The 14,145-nt window shown below is 37.8% G+C and overlaps 1 protein-coding gene across 2 annotated transcripts in view; it reads right to left on the minus strand.

Moving 5' to 3' along the window:
• anxa3b (annexin A3b) overlaps positions 1-12,941 on the minus strand; it is a 33,989-nt gene extending 21,048 nt beyond the window's left edge. Inside the window, exons 1-14 of one of the 2 annotated variants that reach the window (XM_052117331.1) lie at positions 12,834-12,940; positions 12,357-12,399; positions 12,165-12,212; positions 11,990-12,077; positions 11,726-11,820; positions 11,530-11,643; positions 11,279-11,369; positions 11,105-11,184; positions 10,946-11,002; positions 10,152-10,245; positions 8,387-8,482; positions 7,322-7,380; positions 7,036-7,158; positions 4,615-4,990 (exon numbers count right to left, since the gene is read on the minus strand). In XM_052117331.1, the coding sequence (XP_051973291.1) occupies positions 4,925-4,990; positions 7,036-7,158; positions 7,322-7,380; positions 8,387-8,482; positions 10,152-10,245; positions 10,946-11,002; positions 11,105-11,184; positions 11,279-11,369; positions 11,530-11,643; positions 11,726-11,820; positions 11,990-12,077; positions 12,165-12,212; positions 12,357-12,371 (1,026 nt within the window). In that variant the 5' untranslated portion in view covers positions 12,372-12,399; positions 12,834-12,940 and the 3' untranslated portion in view covers positions 4,615-4,924. Of the gene's footprint in view, positions 1-4,614; positions 4,991-7,035; positions 7,159-7,321; positions 7,381-8,386; positions 8,483-10,151; positions 10,246-10,945; positions 11,003-11,104; positions 11,185-11,278; positions 11,370-11,529; positions 11,644-11,725; positions 11,821-11,989; positions 12,078-12,164; positions 12,213-12,356; positions 12,400-12,833 lie in introns of those variants that run through there. The other variant, XM_052117332.1, reaches the window with a different exon arrangement.
• Between the last annotated feature and the right edge of the window lie 1,204 nt (positions 12,942-14,145).

Consider the following 14,145-nt stretch of genomic DNA (forward strand, 5'->3'; position numbering starts at 1 on the left):
ATACTCCTGTAATATATTTAGAAAAATACAGCATCACTCACAGTTGAATTTTACATACACTTCGGTTGAAGTCATTAAAACACATTTTTTAACCTCTCCACAGATTTCATATTAGCAAACCATAGTTTTGGCAAGTCACTTCTACTTTGTGCATGACACAATTAATTTTTCTAACAATTGTTTACAGACAGATTGTTTAACTTATAATTACCTATATCACAATTCCAATTTTACATACACACAGAAGTTTACACAAATTTTTTTCTTTTTCTTTTATTGGCAGCTCACGTTCTAAAATAGATTATTATATACTGTGGGTTATGGCAAGTTTACATACACCAAGTTTACTCTGCCTATTAAGCAACATGGAAAATTCCAGAAAATTATTTCAAGCCGATAGGCAATTAGCCAGTTAGCCTCTGATAGGCTGGTTGGCTAATTGGAGTCAATTGAAGGTGTGCCTGTGGGTGTATTTTAAGGCCAACTCAGTGCCTTTTTGCTTGACATCATGGGAAAATCTAAATAAATCAGCAAAGACCTCCACAAGTCTGGTTTACCCTTGGGAGCAACTTCAAACGCCTGAAGGTACCATGCTCATCTACACAAACAATAGTACGCAAGTATAAACACCATGGAGCATGGAGCCATCAAACCACTCGTGAAGGAGATGCATTCTGTCTCCTAGAGATGAACGCAGTTTGGTGTGAAAAGTGCAAATCACTCCTAGAACAACAGCAAAGGACCTTGTGAAGACTGGAGGTAACCGGTAGACAAGTATCTATATCCACAGTAAAACTAATCCTATATCGACATAACCTGAAAGGCACGGAAGAAACCACTGCTCCAAAACCTGTTGTAATGCAGAGGCACACCAGCTACTCAAAGAAATGTCCTTTGGTCTTATGAAACAAAAATGTAACTGTTTGGCCATAATGACCATCGTTATGTTTGGAGGAAAAAGGGTGAGGCTTGCAAGCCGAAGAACACCATCCCAACTGTAAAGTATGGGAGAAGCAGCATCATGTTATGGGGTGCTTTGCTGCAGGAGGGACTGGTGCACTTCACAAAATAGATGGCATCATGAGGAAAATTATGCTGATAAATTGAAGCAACATCTCAAGACAGGAAGTTGAAGCTCTGTTGCAAATGGGTCTTCCAAAAGGACAATGACCACAAGGATGCCTCCAAATTTGTGGCACAATGGCTTAAGGACAACAAAGTCAAGGTATTGGAGTGGCCATCACAAAGCCCTGACCTCAATCTGACAGAGAATTTGTGGGCAGAACTGAAAAAGTGAGTGTGAGCAAGGAGGCCTACCAACCTGTCTCCGTTACACCAGTTCTGTCGGGAGGAATGGGGAAAAATTCCAGCAACTGAGAAGCTTGTGGAAGGCCAAAACAACTGACCCAAATTAAACAATTTAAAGGAAATGTTACCAAACACTAACAAAGGGTATGCAAACTTCTGACCTACCGAGAATGTGATGAAATAAATAAAAGCTGAAATAAATAATTCTCTCTACTATTATTCTGACATTTCACATTCTTGTGAAATCCTAACTGACCAAAGACGGTGAATGTTTTCTTTGATTAAATGCCAGGAATTGTGAAAGTTTAAATGTATTTGGCTAAGGTGTATGTAAACTTCTGACTTCAACTGTAAATATTGAATACGTTTATAATACATTATGAATTCATTTAAGATTGCAAAAAAGAACTGTTGTGCTTTATGTACATAAAATAATATCCTACTCCTTTCATGAAATGACGCCATTATATGCGTCTGAATCGCAGTCGTGTCGCTATTCAGTCCTCAAAACTCACTTAAAGAAAGGCTTTTTGCTGCTTGTTCAATTTACTTAATTAAATTAATTAAAATGGACTAAACCAACCCAATTCTAGAACATTTTGTCAGAACTTGATTTTATTGCATTCTATCCATTTAAATTTGTGAAATGGAAGTTTACTTAATCCATTGAGTTTGGACAACATGAATACTGTTTATGGTGTTCTTGTGCATTGATGAAACTGGGTGGGGGATTTCCATTTCCCAGCATGCTTTGCATGGGACTCGATAGGGAGAGTAAATATTAAAATTACGTGTAATTTCATGTTCTTTTGTGCAAGATGAATATAAAGGGGTATACTTGTTAGTGTTTAATGTTTTGTTGAGATTTAGAAGGGTTTCTGTTATTTTGTAGATTTGGGGAAGAGTGGATGTTGAGAAAATGATGAGTACAGGACACATGAAGTTGATTACTCACTTCATTGAGCAATTTCTGTGCTAACCACAGCATAGTTACTTAACTACACTCTGTAGTGCTTCAAACCAGCATCTATGTAGCATTCTAGCATTTACTTTCACTATTTAGTACATAAAGACATAAAATGTATTTCTTTGAGTTACAATAACACATCTTTTTGTTGGGTTTACCCAATTCAACTAGGTTCTTTCTACATAAAGTGTTTGTGTTGAGATTGCATAGTTATTTTTAATTAAGAAAACTAATTTCAAACATGTGGAAACACTGTCCACAATTGAATCAAGTTCAGCCAAAGAGCTATTTTTTGTGTTGCTTGAGAGATATTGCTTAAAACTTTCTTGGAAAGACACTGTAATCCCAAAACAATGCATGTTATTCTACATGTGAAAGTTTGACCTTGTGACATTGTCTGTCATTAATCCCGATGATACCATCAAATGTTTTACGTTATGTAGTTTTGACATAAGAGGCCTGAATTGTCTTAATCTTATTCTGGAATCTGATGTAATCCGAGGGTTATTGTCCTGCTGGAGTAGCATTAGGGATTAGACCAGGGCATTGTTCTTTTTTCTGTCTGAAGACTAATTGAAAAGGGAGAATGTGGTTTAGAGGTCAAGTTGTCTTTCACAGAACAAATTAAAGATGCAGATTATGGACAATAACGGACAATCTGAGTTTTCACTTCTTTGTAGACTGTAACATGCATAGTGTGTCAGTTTAGGCATACTACTGGATTGATGGCCAAAAATGGGGAAATATTATATATATATTTTGCATATATACTGATAAGCCAAAATATTATCACCACTCACACGAAAAGCAAATAATGCTGATAATCTCCTAACAAGGCCAAATGTCAAGGTCTGAGTTGGTGTGACCAGACGACTGGGTCAGAGCATCTCTGATGTAATGTGATCCCGGTCAGCAGTGGTCGGAGGAGGGACAAACCACAAACCGGTGACAGGGTATTGGGCACCCAAGGATCATCGATGCGTGAGGGCAACAAAGGCTATCCCATCTGGTCCAAACTGACTAAAGATCTACTGTCACAAGTCACAGAAAATGTTAATGATGGTTACAGTAGGAATGTGTAACAACACACAGTGCATCGCACCCTGCTGTCTATAGGTATGCATAGCCGCAGACTGATCAGAGTGCCCATGATGACCCCTGTCCACCGACAAATTCGCCTACAATGGGCACACGAGCATCAGAAACGGACCTTGGAGCAGTGGAAAAAGGTTGCCTGGTCTGATGAGTCCAGTTTTCCATCTCGTGGACGGCCGTGTACGTGTGCGCCGTTTACCTGGGGAAGCGATGGCACAAGGATGCAGTGTGGGAAGACTACAAGCCAGTGGACGGAGTGCGATGCTCTGGACAATGTTCTGCTGGGAACTCTGGGCCAAGCCATTCATATGGATGTCAATTTGACACATGCCACCAACCTAAACATTGTTGCAGACCAGGTACACCCATTCATGGCCTTGGTATTCCCTGATGGCAGTGGGCTCTTTCAGCAGGATTATGCGCCCCGCCACACTGCACACATTGATCGGGAATGGTTTGAGGAACATGATGAAGAGTTCAAAGTGTTGCCAAATTCCCCAGATCTCAATCCGATTTAGCATCTGTGGGATGTGCACCACCAACAAGTCCGATCCACCTCACAATTTACAAGACTTGAAGGATCTACTGCTAATGTATTGTGCCAGATACCACAGGACAACTTCAGGGTCTTGTAGACTTCATGCCTCGGCGGGTCAGCACTGTTTTGGCGACAAGCAAAGGACCGACAGTATATTAGCTCATCGGTGTATGTTTTATGCATCTATGCCTTGCTTTAAATCCAAATGAAATATTACCGTTGTTGCAAACTATTTCTCATGAAAATAATTTTGGGCTCCCAATCAGTGTACATACACAGCTGTTGCTTGGACCTCACAGATGCTCCAGAGCAAATTAAAACCTGTTTCAAATCTTAAACCAGTGGTCTCCTTATCAGAGAAAGGGGCTAAGAACCTTCTTTAGGGTTTTAAAGCATCTGCAAGATCTCTCTCTCTCATGACAATCTACATTGTTTCAGGGGATTAGATATTAATAATCCCAAAATGAGGATGAAAGTCTGTCACTTTTGTTCAGCATCTATCATTAAATCCTCATTTCTACAGTTGAATTGAAACCAAAGGTCAATCCTACTTTGAAGTAAAATGAGCAGCTGCTTAAATGCCCATAGTTTAAATAAAAACATTGAAATCCCTAAATAGATTTTAATTCTTGTTGACCACTTTGTAACCATTACTATGTACCAGTAATTCACTGCCACCTCCTGGATTAAAGACATATCTGCATGCTGAAAGGAAAAAGTGTTTATTCTTCAGTCATCCTCAGCCATTAATATCTCACAGTGTAGGTACAAACAGATTGTAAGTTGTTTTGACAAAGCAAATTGTAGGTTTTGGTATTGCATTATGACCTTAAGGTTATTCTAAAAACTAGTATATGAGTGATCTATGACTGCATGTTTTTATTACATTTATTGCAAAAGTTACATTGACATCCATTGACATGTGGCCTTCACATTCTATAGCGTTTCAATTAAAACGTCTTCTGTTATGAAGGGCTGACTGTGGATACATTACAGTCAGATAGTATTAGATTCACTCAGGCTTTGTCATCTTCACCACAGATCTTCAGCAGGGTTTGACGATAATCCCCTGCTGTTTCAGACTACAACAAAAATATAAAGAGAATGTGATTAATGTTACTTCTTGCATGTCATCAAGTTACTTGAGTTACGGATAAACGTTTTATTTGGAGGTTTCTACTCAAATATAAAGGAGGGTATATTTGTGTGTATTGTGCATTCTCTTGAGGTCTATGTAATGATTTTAGTTATAAATCAAAGAAGTGTTTTATAGCACATGTGTGGCAAAATGAACAAATACAAGCAGGAGGCCAAAAGTAACTTCAGTATTAAAGATAAATAGACAATGGAAAGTGGAGAGAAACAAGCCCGTGCTTTAATGCATTTGTACAATGGGCTTGTCAGGTCAAAGTACAATGTGCTCTTGATGGCCAAACAGAGGTTGTAATGCAGAGGCACACCAGCTACTCAAATATGGCAAATGCTTCAGTACAGTGATACGTCTCGCACTCATCAGTTTACAGTGAACATCAGTGAAACAGAGAGACATGGCTTTGGATGTTTTCATGCTGTAACTGAACCAACCAAAAATCTGGTTTCTAGAAATCTACAAGATGCTTCAGCCATATGCTGCTTTCTGTCTTCCTGGGAAGTGAAATAAATGGGAAATATATACCAAAGGTTATTGAAATTAACAGGAAATGGTACACCCTTTTCTTAAGTGGTTACTTTGTCATCAAATCATCTTGATGTCTCATAACAACAGATTTTAAACAACTATTGCCCTTATCTACAGTATATCACTATATCCCTATCTAGCAACAAACACATTAGCATATTATATACTGTATATATTTTTGTACTGTATATCATGAATGGTGCTGTTGAGCATTTACAGATCCCCAATCAGTCATTACTGATGATCCCTCAGTATTTGCTTCATTAGAAAAGCAATAGACACTGAGCTGAACAACCTCGACCTAACCATTAGCTCCACTCTTCTCCACAATGGTAACCTCAAAAACAAATGACAGAAACTCCTCTAATTTCCAAAATAACAGAACATTAACCACTACCAAATCTCCTACTTGTTTCATTTTGCATAGAAATACATTAAAATAACACTTAATTAAAAACCCAATCATTCTGGGAACTCATGCAAATCATTCTGGGAACTGGAAAAACCCTGCCCGATTTCAGCAATACATTGATGCAACAAATATTATTCACATAGTCCCAACACAATTAGATGAAGTGAACATAGATGGATTGTACACAATTAAATTAAGTTGAGAGCAAATGCTAAAGAATTGTTTTGCATTGACTCATTTTTAAGTTAATTGAGCAAGCAGTAAAAATCACGTTGAGTGCAACATCCGTTAGAAGTCTGAATCCATTTGAATCTATTTCACAGCAATGCGATCATATTTTTTTAAGACTTTGTTGAATATCACTTGGACTTTACGCAAGATAATTATGCTCAAACATAAATGTATAAATAATTTCAAGTGTACTGGTTTAGTATTTTAAATAGAGCTACTGTCCCTTTTTTCAGTGTACAGAGTTGTGCACAGGGTTTCGGCCAAGAATTTTCATTTCAGTGCATCACTATTGTTTAATGTAAATTTATAACATTATTATTTGTGTAATATTACCCTTGCATTAATACAAATGAAAAACAAGTCAATACTGCTGCTTTGGGAGTGACAGTACATTTGCCATCATTCATTTTTTTGTTGTGGAAAGATAATAGTGGAAATGTGAAAAGGGTCCAATCGTAAAAATCAGGAAGCATCAGCTAAGAGAAGCCCACAGATGGCCCTTTTTTTAGGGTGGGGCAACCCTTCCAACTGAGGATGTCAATCATAAATCATCTTCAGACTATGGCCATAGAAACCGCCTATCTCAGACTGCAACCAGTATGACAGAGGCATTTGCATTGAGTCAAGCAATTAAAACATTGAAGCAAAGAAAGCAAGCAGGACAGGATCATGTTATATTCACACATTAATAAGAGCAGGACATGATTTTGAAAAGATATATATATAGATAGAGAGAGATTTTGATCAGCATTAAAACAATAATATAGTTATAATGTTGTTCTAAGTTCACATTTACTGCTTCTTACCTCAATCGCAGAGTATAAAGATTTGCCAAACAGCTTCTTATATTCGGCCTTGATGTCCTGGAGGTCAATCTCTGATCGGCCCACAATGATTCTAGTTAGGGTGGATTCAGTAGTACCAACACCCTGAAAGAAATCAAAATACAGCATACCTACTCAAAAAGTCAGCTTGCTAGTTTTGGCATAGTGTTACAGAATCATATTTCATAGTTTTTGGCATTTGCATTATTATATAATTTGATGGTAACGTGCCAAAAAATGGGAGAGAGAAAAGAGAGACAGATCTAACCTTCATGCTTTTATACAGCCGCTCTGCAAGGTAAGCCGGAACACTCTTCACACATTTCACTAAAGGAGAGAAATGTTTAATTAGTTCTGAAACAATGTTGAAAATGAAACAAAGTAAAAAAAAAAACACATTACATTTTCTGTCGAATATGTTTGAGTGGCGCTTGTCTAAAACTTGCCATCACAAAGCCATATGATTTGAGGTATCATTCATGTCCATAGCACAAACAGTGCAGGACGAGTTACCTGCCAAAATGCAACCCTATGCAGTCTAACATATGATGTAATGGTCAGAAAATGTTTTTTTTTTTTTTTTTTTTAAATGGAGCTGTTTTTTGACAAAGCAGGCTATATATTTAAAAATACAGATAAATATCAGTTCCCGCTTTAAATATAAAAATGACATCAGTATTTTCAAAGCTCTGTGCTTTTTTATTGTGGTGGGCATACATGGTATGTAATGGTTATTGAGAGGTAGACCTCAAAGCCTGTTGCATCATATTTGATACAGGTCAATGAGATTTTTCTATAAAATATAAAATATCAGAAACTATATAAATGTTAGTTACATAAATCAAAAGCAGCTAAGATTTCACAGCAAAAGACATCCCATTACAAAGGCGGCCATTTTGGAAATGATATTACAAGGGCTGAGATCGGAATGGCATACTACCATTCTACTCACACTATTTCTGCCATTGATACATATTGCAGAAGTAGTAAGAGTAGTATGGTTAGTATGCCATTCCGAACACAGCCAAGGTCTTCTACTTCCAGAAGAGCAGGGAAACTTCCACCAAGAGGCAGCAGACAATTAGTGCATTGGATACAACAAGGTTTCCCAACAAAGAATTGATCATGACATGAGACTTTAGAAAATCATATATCAAATTTGAAACGTGATACATTTTAGGGTTATAATACTTCTCTTACAAAAAATCTAGAGCTCTGGCAAATTTGCAATGAACTCCCGATTTTTGTAAGGGTTAGGATTAGGGGTTTGTCCAAACCCCTAACTGCAAGTATCAGCAAGTATAATAAAGATTAACAATAAAACGTATGTCACCTATAGCCACCAGAATGCCTTCCAGACTTCCAGACATCTCATTCTCAATGCTCTCCTGCAGGGTTTTTCCACTCACACTCTTGTACTCGACCAGAGCTGACACAGTGAAAGAGCAACAAATTCAAATTACATTTCAAACTGCTGGAATTTAATGAGAACATTTTCTCTAAACTATTATTTTACTGCTTATCGGTGAGTGTAGTTGATACTCAAATTGCACTCAGCAAAAAAAGAACCCCTTTTTTCAGGACACTGTATTTAAAGACAATTTAGTAAAAATCCAAATAACTTTACAGATTTTTATTGTAAAGGGTTTAAACAATGTTTTTCATGCTTGTTCAATGAACCATAAACAATTAATGAACATGCACCTGTGCAATGGTCATAAAGACACTAACAGCTTACAGACGGTAGACAATTAAGGTCACAGTTATAAAAACTTAGGACACTAAAGAGACCTTTCTACTGACTCTGAAAAACACCAAAAGAAAGATGCCCAGGGTCCCTGGTCATCTGCGTGAATGTGCATTAGGCATGCTGTATGCAGAAGTGGCCAGGGCAATAAATTGCAATGTCCGTACTGTGAGATGCCTAAGACAGCACTACAGGGAGACAGGAAGGGCCGCTGATTGTCCTTGTAGTGGCAGACCACATGTAACAACACCAGCACAGGATCGGTACATCCGAAAATCACACCTGCGGGACAGGTACAGGATGGCAGCAACAACTGCCCGAGTAACATCAGGAATGCACAATCCCTCCATCAGTGCTCAGACTGTCCACAATGATCTGAGGGCTTGTATTCCTGTTGTAAGGCAGGTCCTTACCAGACATCACCGACAACAATGTCGCTTATGGGCACAAACCCACCTTCGCTGGACCAGACAGGACAGGCAAAAAGTGCTCTTCACTGAGGAGTCGAGGTTTTGTCTCACCAGGGGTGATGGTCAGACTCGTGTTTATCGTAGATGGAATGAGTGTTACACAGAGGCCTGTACTCTGGAGCGGGATCGATTTGGAGGTGAAGGGTCCATCATGGTCTGAGGCAGTGTCATGGCATCATCAGACTGAGCTTGTTGTCATTGCAGGCAATCTCAACACTGTGTGTTACAGGGAAGACATCCTCCCTATTGTGGTACCCTTTCTGCAGGCTCATCCTGACATGACCCTCCAGCATGACAATGCCACCTGCCATACTGCTCGTTCTGTGCATGATTTCCTGCAAAACAGGAATGTCAGTGTTCTGCCATGGCCAACGAAGAGCCCAGATCTTAATCCCATTGAGCATGTCTGGGACCTGTTGGATCGGAGGGTGAGGGCTAGTGCCATTCCCCCAGAAATGTCTAGGAACTTGCAAGTGCCTTGGTGGAAGAGTGGGGTAACATCTCCCAGCAAGAACTGGCAAATCTGGTGCAGTCCATGAGGAGGAGATGCACTGCAGTACTTAAAGGAGCTGGTGGTCACACCAGATACTGACTGTTACTTTTGACCCCCTATGTTCAGGGACACATTATTCCATTTCTGTTAGTTACTTGTCTGAGAAACTTGTTCAGTTTATGTCTTGCTTGTTGAATATTTCATGTTCAAATATTTACACATGTTATGTTTGCTGAACTAAAAGCAGTTGAAAGTGAGAGGACGTTATTGTATGTATGACTGGTTCACATTTGATTAACTGTTTGAACATGAATATTCATTCACATTCTGTGTAAATATTATGGAATATCATTCTTTACAGGAAACATTCTGCCTAATCAGGTCTTACTTTGTCTGAGCTGAGGAACACTCTTGTGGCAGAGGATGTCGATAAACTTGCTCTCGTCTGTTCCCCACTTCTTTTCTCCTGCCTCATATAATATCTGTAAAGCATTGCACTTGAGATTATTTTCATGGTTGCAATGGAGGATAATCACCCAGTCCCCCTTGGTAGTTTCGCCATCAAACTGGGGAGGAGGGGCATGAAGAAAGTTTCTCTCTACGACTTGGGTGGCACAAAAAAAAAATCAAGAGGGGCAATGCTCCACCCCCCACCTAGTACCCTCTGGTATATTTGATGTATGACTTGGTGGGCAAAAGGAAAATCTAGTTGGTCAATGCCCCACCCCCACCCAGCCCCCAGACGTTTTGCTGTACATCTTGGTGGGCATAAGGAATGGGGGGCAATGCCCCACCCAGTCCCCCCCTGGTAGTTTCACCATACAACTTGCTGGGCAAAAGTAAAATCTAGTGAGGCAATGTCTCCCCCCAGTAGTTTTGACGTACAACTTGAGGGGCAAAAGGGAATTGTACTGGGGCAAGTACTCACCCCACCCAGACTCCCCTTGTAGTTTCATTGTACGACTTGTTCGGCACAAAGAAATTCTAAGGGGCTATAACCCACCCAGCCCCCCGGGTATTTGACTGTATGACTGGGGTGGGGGAGCACAAGGAAAACTGGTAGTTTTGCTGTACAACTTGGGGGGGCACAAGGAAATTTTAGGGGTGCTGTGCCCCACCCTTTATTTCTTTAACACTTTTTTAATATCTGCCAGAACATTAGCAATTGTGTGTTTACTTCACCTTGGCATCCTCTTTAGCTTTCGCCAAGTCCACATTTGTACTCTCGTCCCTCTTGCCCTTTTAATTAGAAAGATAAACAACTTGTAAGATATTAGATATAAGGTTGCATAACTCATTTTAAATATGATGCAGGACAGGGAATAATTGATTTAAATAAACCTCAGCAAGGATCAGCAAGGTTTTTTCAAAGTCTCCTGACACCTCTGATTTAAGGTCATGAATTAGCGATCTTCCAGTTTCTGAAAAAATAGATTACAATTGATAAAACGTATTTCTTTGGTGAAATAAATGTAAGGTAAATGAAGTTAAAAGTAAATCTGATGAGATACCAACCCGCCAGATATTCTTCACACAGAGCCTTGATTTGATGGTTAGAGCGCGATGCAAATAGTTCTATTAAGATGCTTTCATTTGTTCCAGCTCCCTGCATTGCAAAGACAACTTCATTGATTTTATCTTGGTCTGTATAAAGATATTTCTAGTATCTAAACTACTAGCAGTTAAGCTTAGCAGAGGTTGCAGTAATAGCAACAAAAATTATTTTTGCATTATTTTTGCAAATACGGAATAGAAAGTTTGTTTACTTTTATTGCCCGTATAAACTCTTGGCAGTCAAACTTAGCAGGAGGAGTGATCAAGGCCACCAATATATCTTCAAAATCTCCACTTGTGTCACCTTCCAAGTCATCGCACAGAGTCTAAGGTTAAAAACATATGTTTTGAATATCATTTGGATGGGAATGTGTTAAATTTACAGTTAAAGAGGTATTGGGGTTTTACCCTTCCTGTAGCCTCCTGATAGGCTTTACAGATGAGCTGGCGCTGGGCATTGCTCCTTTGAGTCAGAATGTCGAAAAGAGTCTTTTCAGTGGTGCCTGAGGAATTACAAATGCAAACATACATTTACACACACAGTGCCTCATTGTGACATTGACAGCCAGCCAATAGAATACAACTGAATTTCAACACATCAGATGAATGTGTGCACACAATAACTTCTCTAAAGCAATCTAACCACACCTTTCAGATTAGTTTTTGTCTTACCAATACCCTCTATAGCTTTCCTTAAAGCAGCAGCATCCTCACTTGGATTAAAGCCCGGCTTTTCTTTAATAGTGCCACGTGTTGTTGACTAAAATAAGACATTGATCAAGATTATATATTTAAACATAAATTATTATAATCAGCTGAGAAGCACAATAATAACTGACAAACTTACAGTTACAGTCAAGGAGGATGGGGCCTCCAAGAGAAGATCCAAATCATCCTGAATATGAAATAGAAAGCATTCAATCTTTTGACTGTGCTATTATCTTTAGTAAATGATATTTTTAGAAGAAGAAAATTAAATATGGATACTAGAATAGAGAGTAGTGTCACTTTATCCTGATTTAGTTCTCTGTATACTGACCCATACAGATGACATTCCAGATATTTGTGGGTGGGTTCGGTTTCTGTAAACAATTATGAGATATTTTCGTAATATATGTTTTAAATGTAGCATTCTTTATCTTAAAATCCTCAGTTATAGCTTTTAATCTTTGCAACCATCATGTACGCTTGCAAAAATATAGCGCACTGCGCATTCTTTACGCACTAATGATGATTTTTGAAACGCTCAAAATGGAGGGTTTGATCCAGATGTAAGTCGTAAAGCTACTTTTTTTTTTTTTTATTAAACTTTACCGGCTTTTCAAGACAGTATCACAAGATCCGCTACATATTGCCCGCTGGGATGAAACGCAACATAAATGCGACTGTCGCGTCTGATTTACAATACAACTCTCGCCAACACACATCTTAACATACTAAACAACAATCTTAGTAGCTCCACTATGAGTACAAACAATGGTTTCAATAAAAATGTCAAAAATAACTTCAAACTAACCTTTGCTAAAACGTCTCCCGTCCACTTCAAGCCACACCTTTTACAACTCTGTGACTACGCCAAAACCGAAATCCTGACGATATGTGTTCAAATGAGATCACGAGCTTGGACTACTGCCAAGAATTGAACATTTTAGCTGCAGGTTTACAAGTCTTTTCCAATATCTTTATGATAATCGATGTGCATTGAATGATCAACATTCTGGTCAATCAATCTCAGTATGATTAACTCGATCAAAATGCATATGTGGGTCAAAAATGACATGGTCATCTACTTTAATTGTTTCATGACTCTTCATTTTTTATCTGACACTCCAGGTATTCTTCAGTTAAGGTGTCTTTGACCATGTGAACTGCATTTTAGTTCATTTTGTTATCATTTTATTATTATTATAAGATAATTAGTATCACTACCTCTAGAATGCATGTGTGGCCCATACATTGTTAACTATGGTATTCAATGCATTTTACACTGATATTACTGTTTTAAATCACTGATTGTTTTCATTTTCAGTCTTTTATAAAATATGTGAAATACCATATTAATGTTCATATTTATGTGTAGTATGCAATTATAGCAAGTTGTCAGCCAAGGTTGCAACTTTTCTTATTTCAGTATGGCTCACCACTCCAAACAACAAATATTGCTACATATAGTAATCAATATAGATTATTTTATCAATAACGAGTACATAAGGTTGCCATTTTACAAGTAATATATATATATTGCTAAAAACAATTGATCCTAGTCCTTTATGTATATGTGTGGCAGAGTTTTTGTTTTTTTTTTACCACTAAACATACACTCAAAGCTTTGCAGAATTGAATAAAAGATATATCAACCATTATACAATTATAAATACAGTATATTTTCCATGAAAAAAAGAGCAATTTTATAAGAATAAGCATCTAGATTTCACCTGGGTCTTTTTTTACCCACATATACATTTTAGGGGTAAAATATAATATTCTGGGGTAAAAGGGATTGTTAACAAAAAATATAAAAATAAAAATATAAAATAGTCCGCATTTCCTCACACCCAAAAAAGTAATTTCAAACTCAAATAACTTTCTTCCCTAAAAAAAACAAGATTTACCTAATTTTGCAAGATTTTGCACACAGTTTTTCTAAGTAAAATTAAATGGTATAACATCAAGTAAAATCTACTTCATGCCATAATATTGATTAAAGTGAGTACATTTTACTTAAACATTTGTGTCAGTGCAGTTACATTCACTAACAAATCTGATGTACAAAGTATTTAAATCAAATTTAAATGAATGAAATTTTACATTATTAGAACATTTCAGAC

The sequence above is a fragment of the Xyrauchen texanus genome, chromosome 44 (assembly GCF_025860055.1).
Source record: "Xyrauchen texanus isolate HMW12.3.18 chromosome 44, RBS_HiC_50CHRs, whole genome shotgun sequence".
In the NCBI taxonomy this organism is placed as follows: Eukaryota; Metazoa; Chordata; class Actinopteri; order Cypriniformes; family Catostomidae; genus Xyrauchen; species Xyrauchen texanus.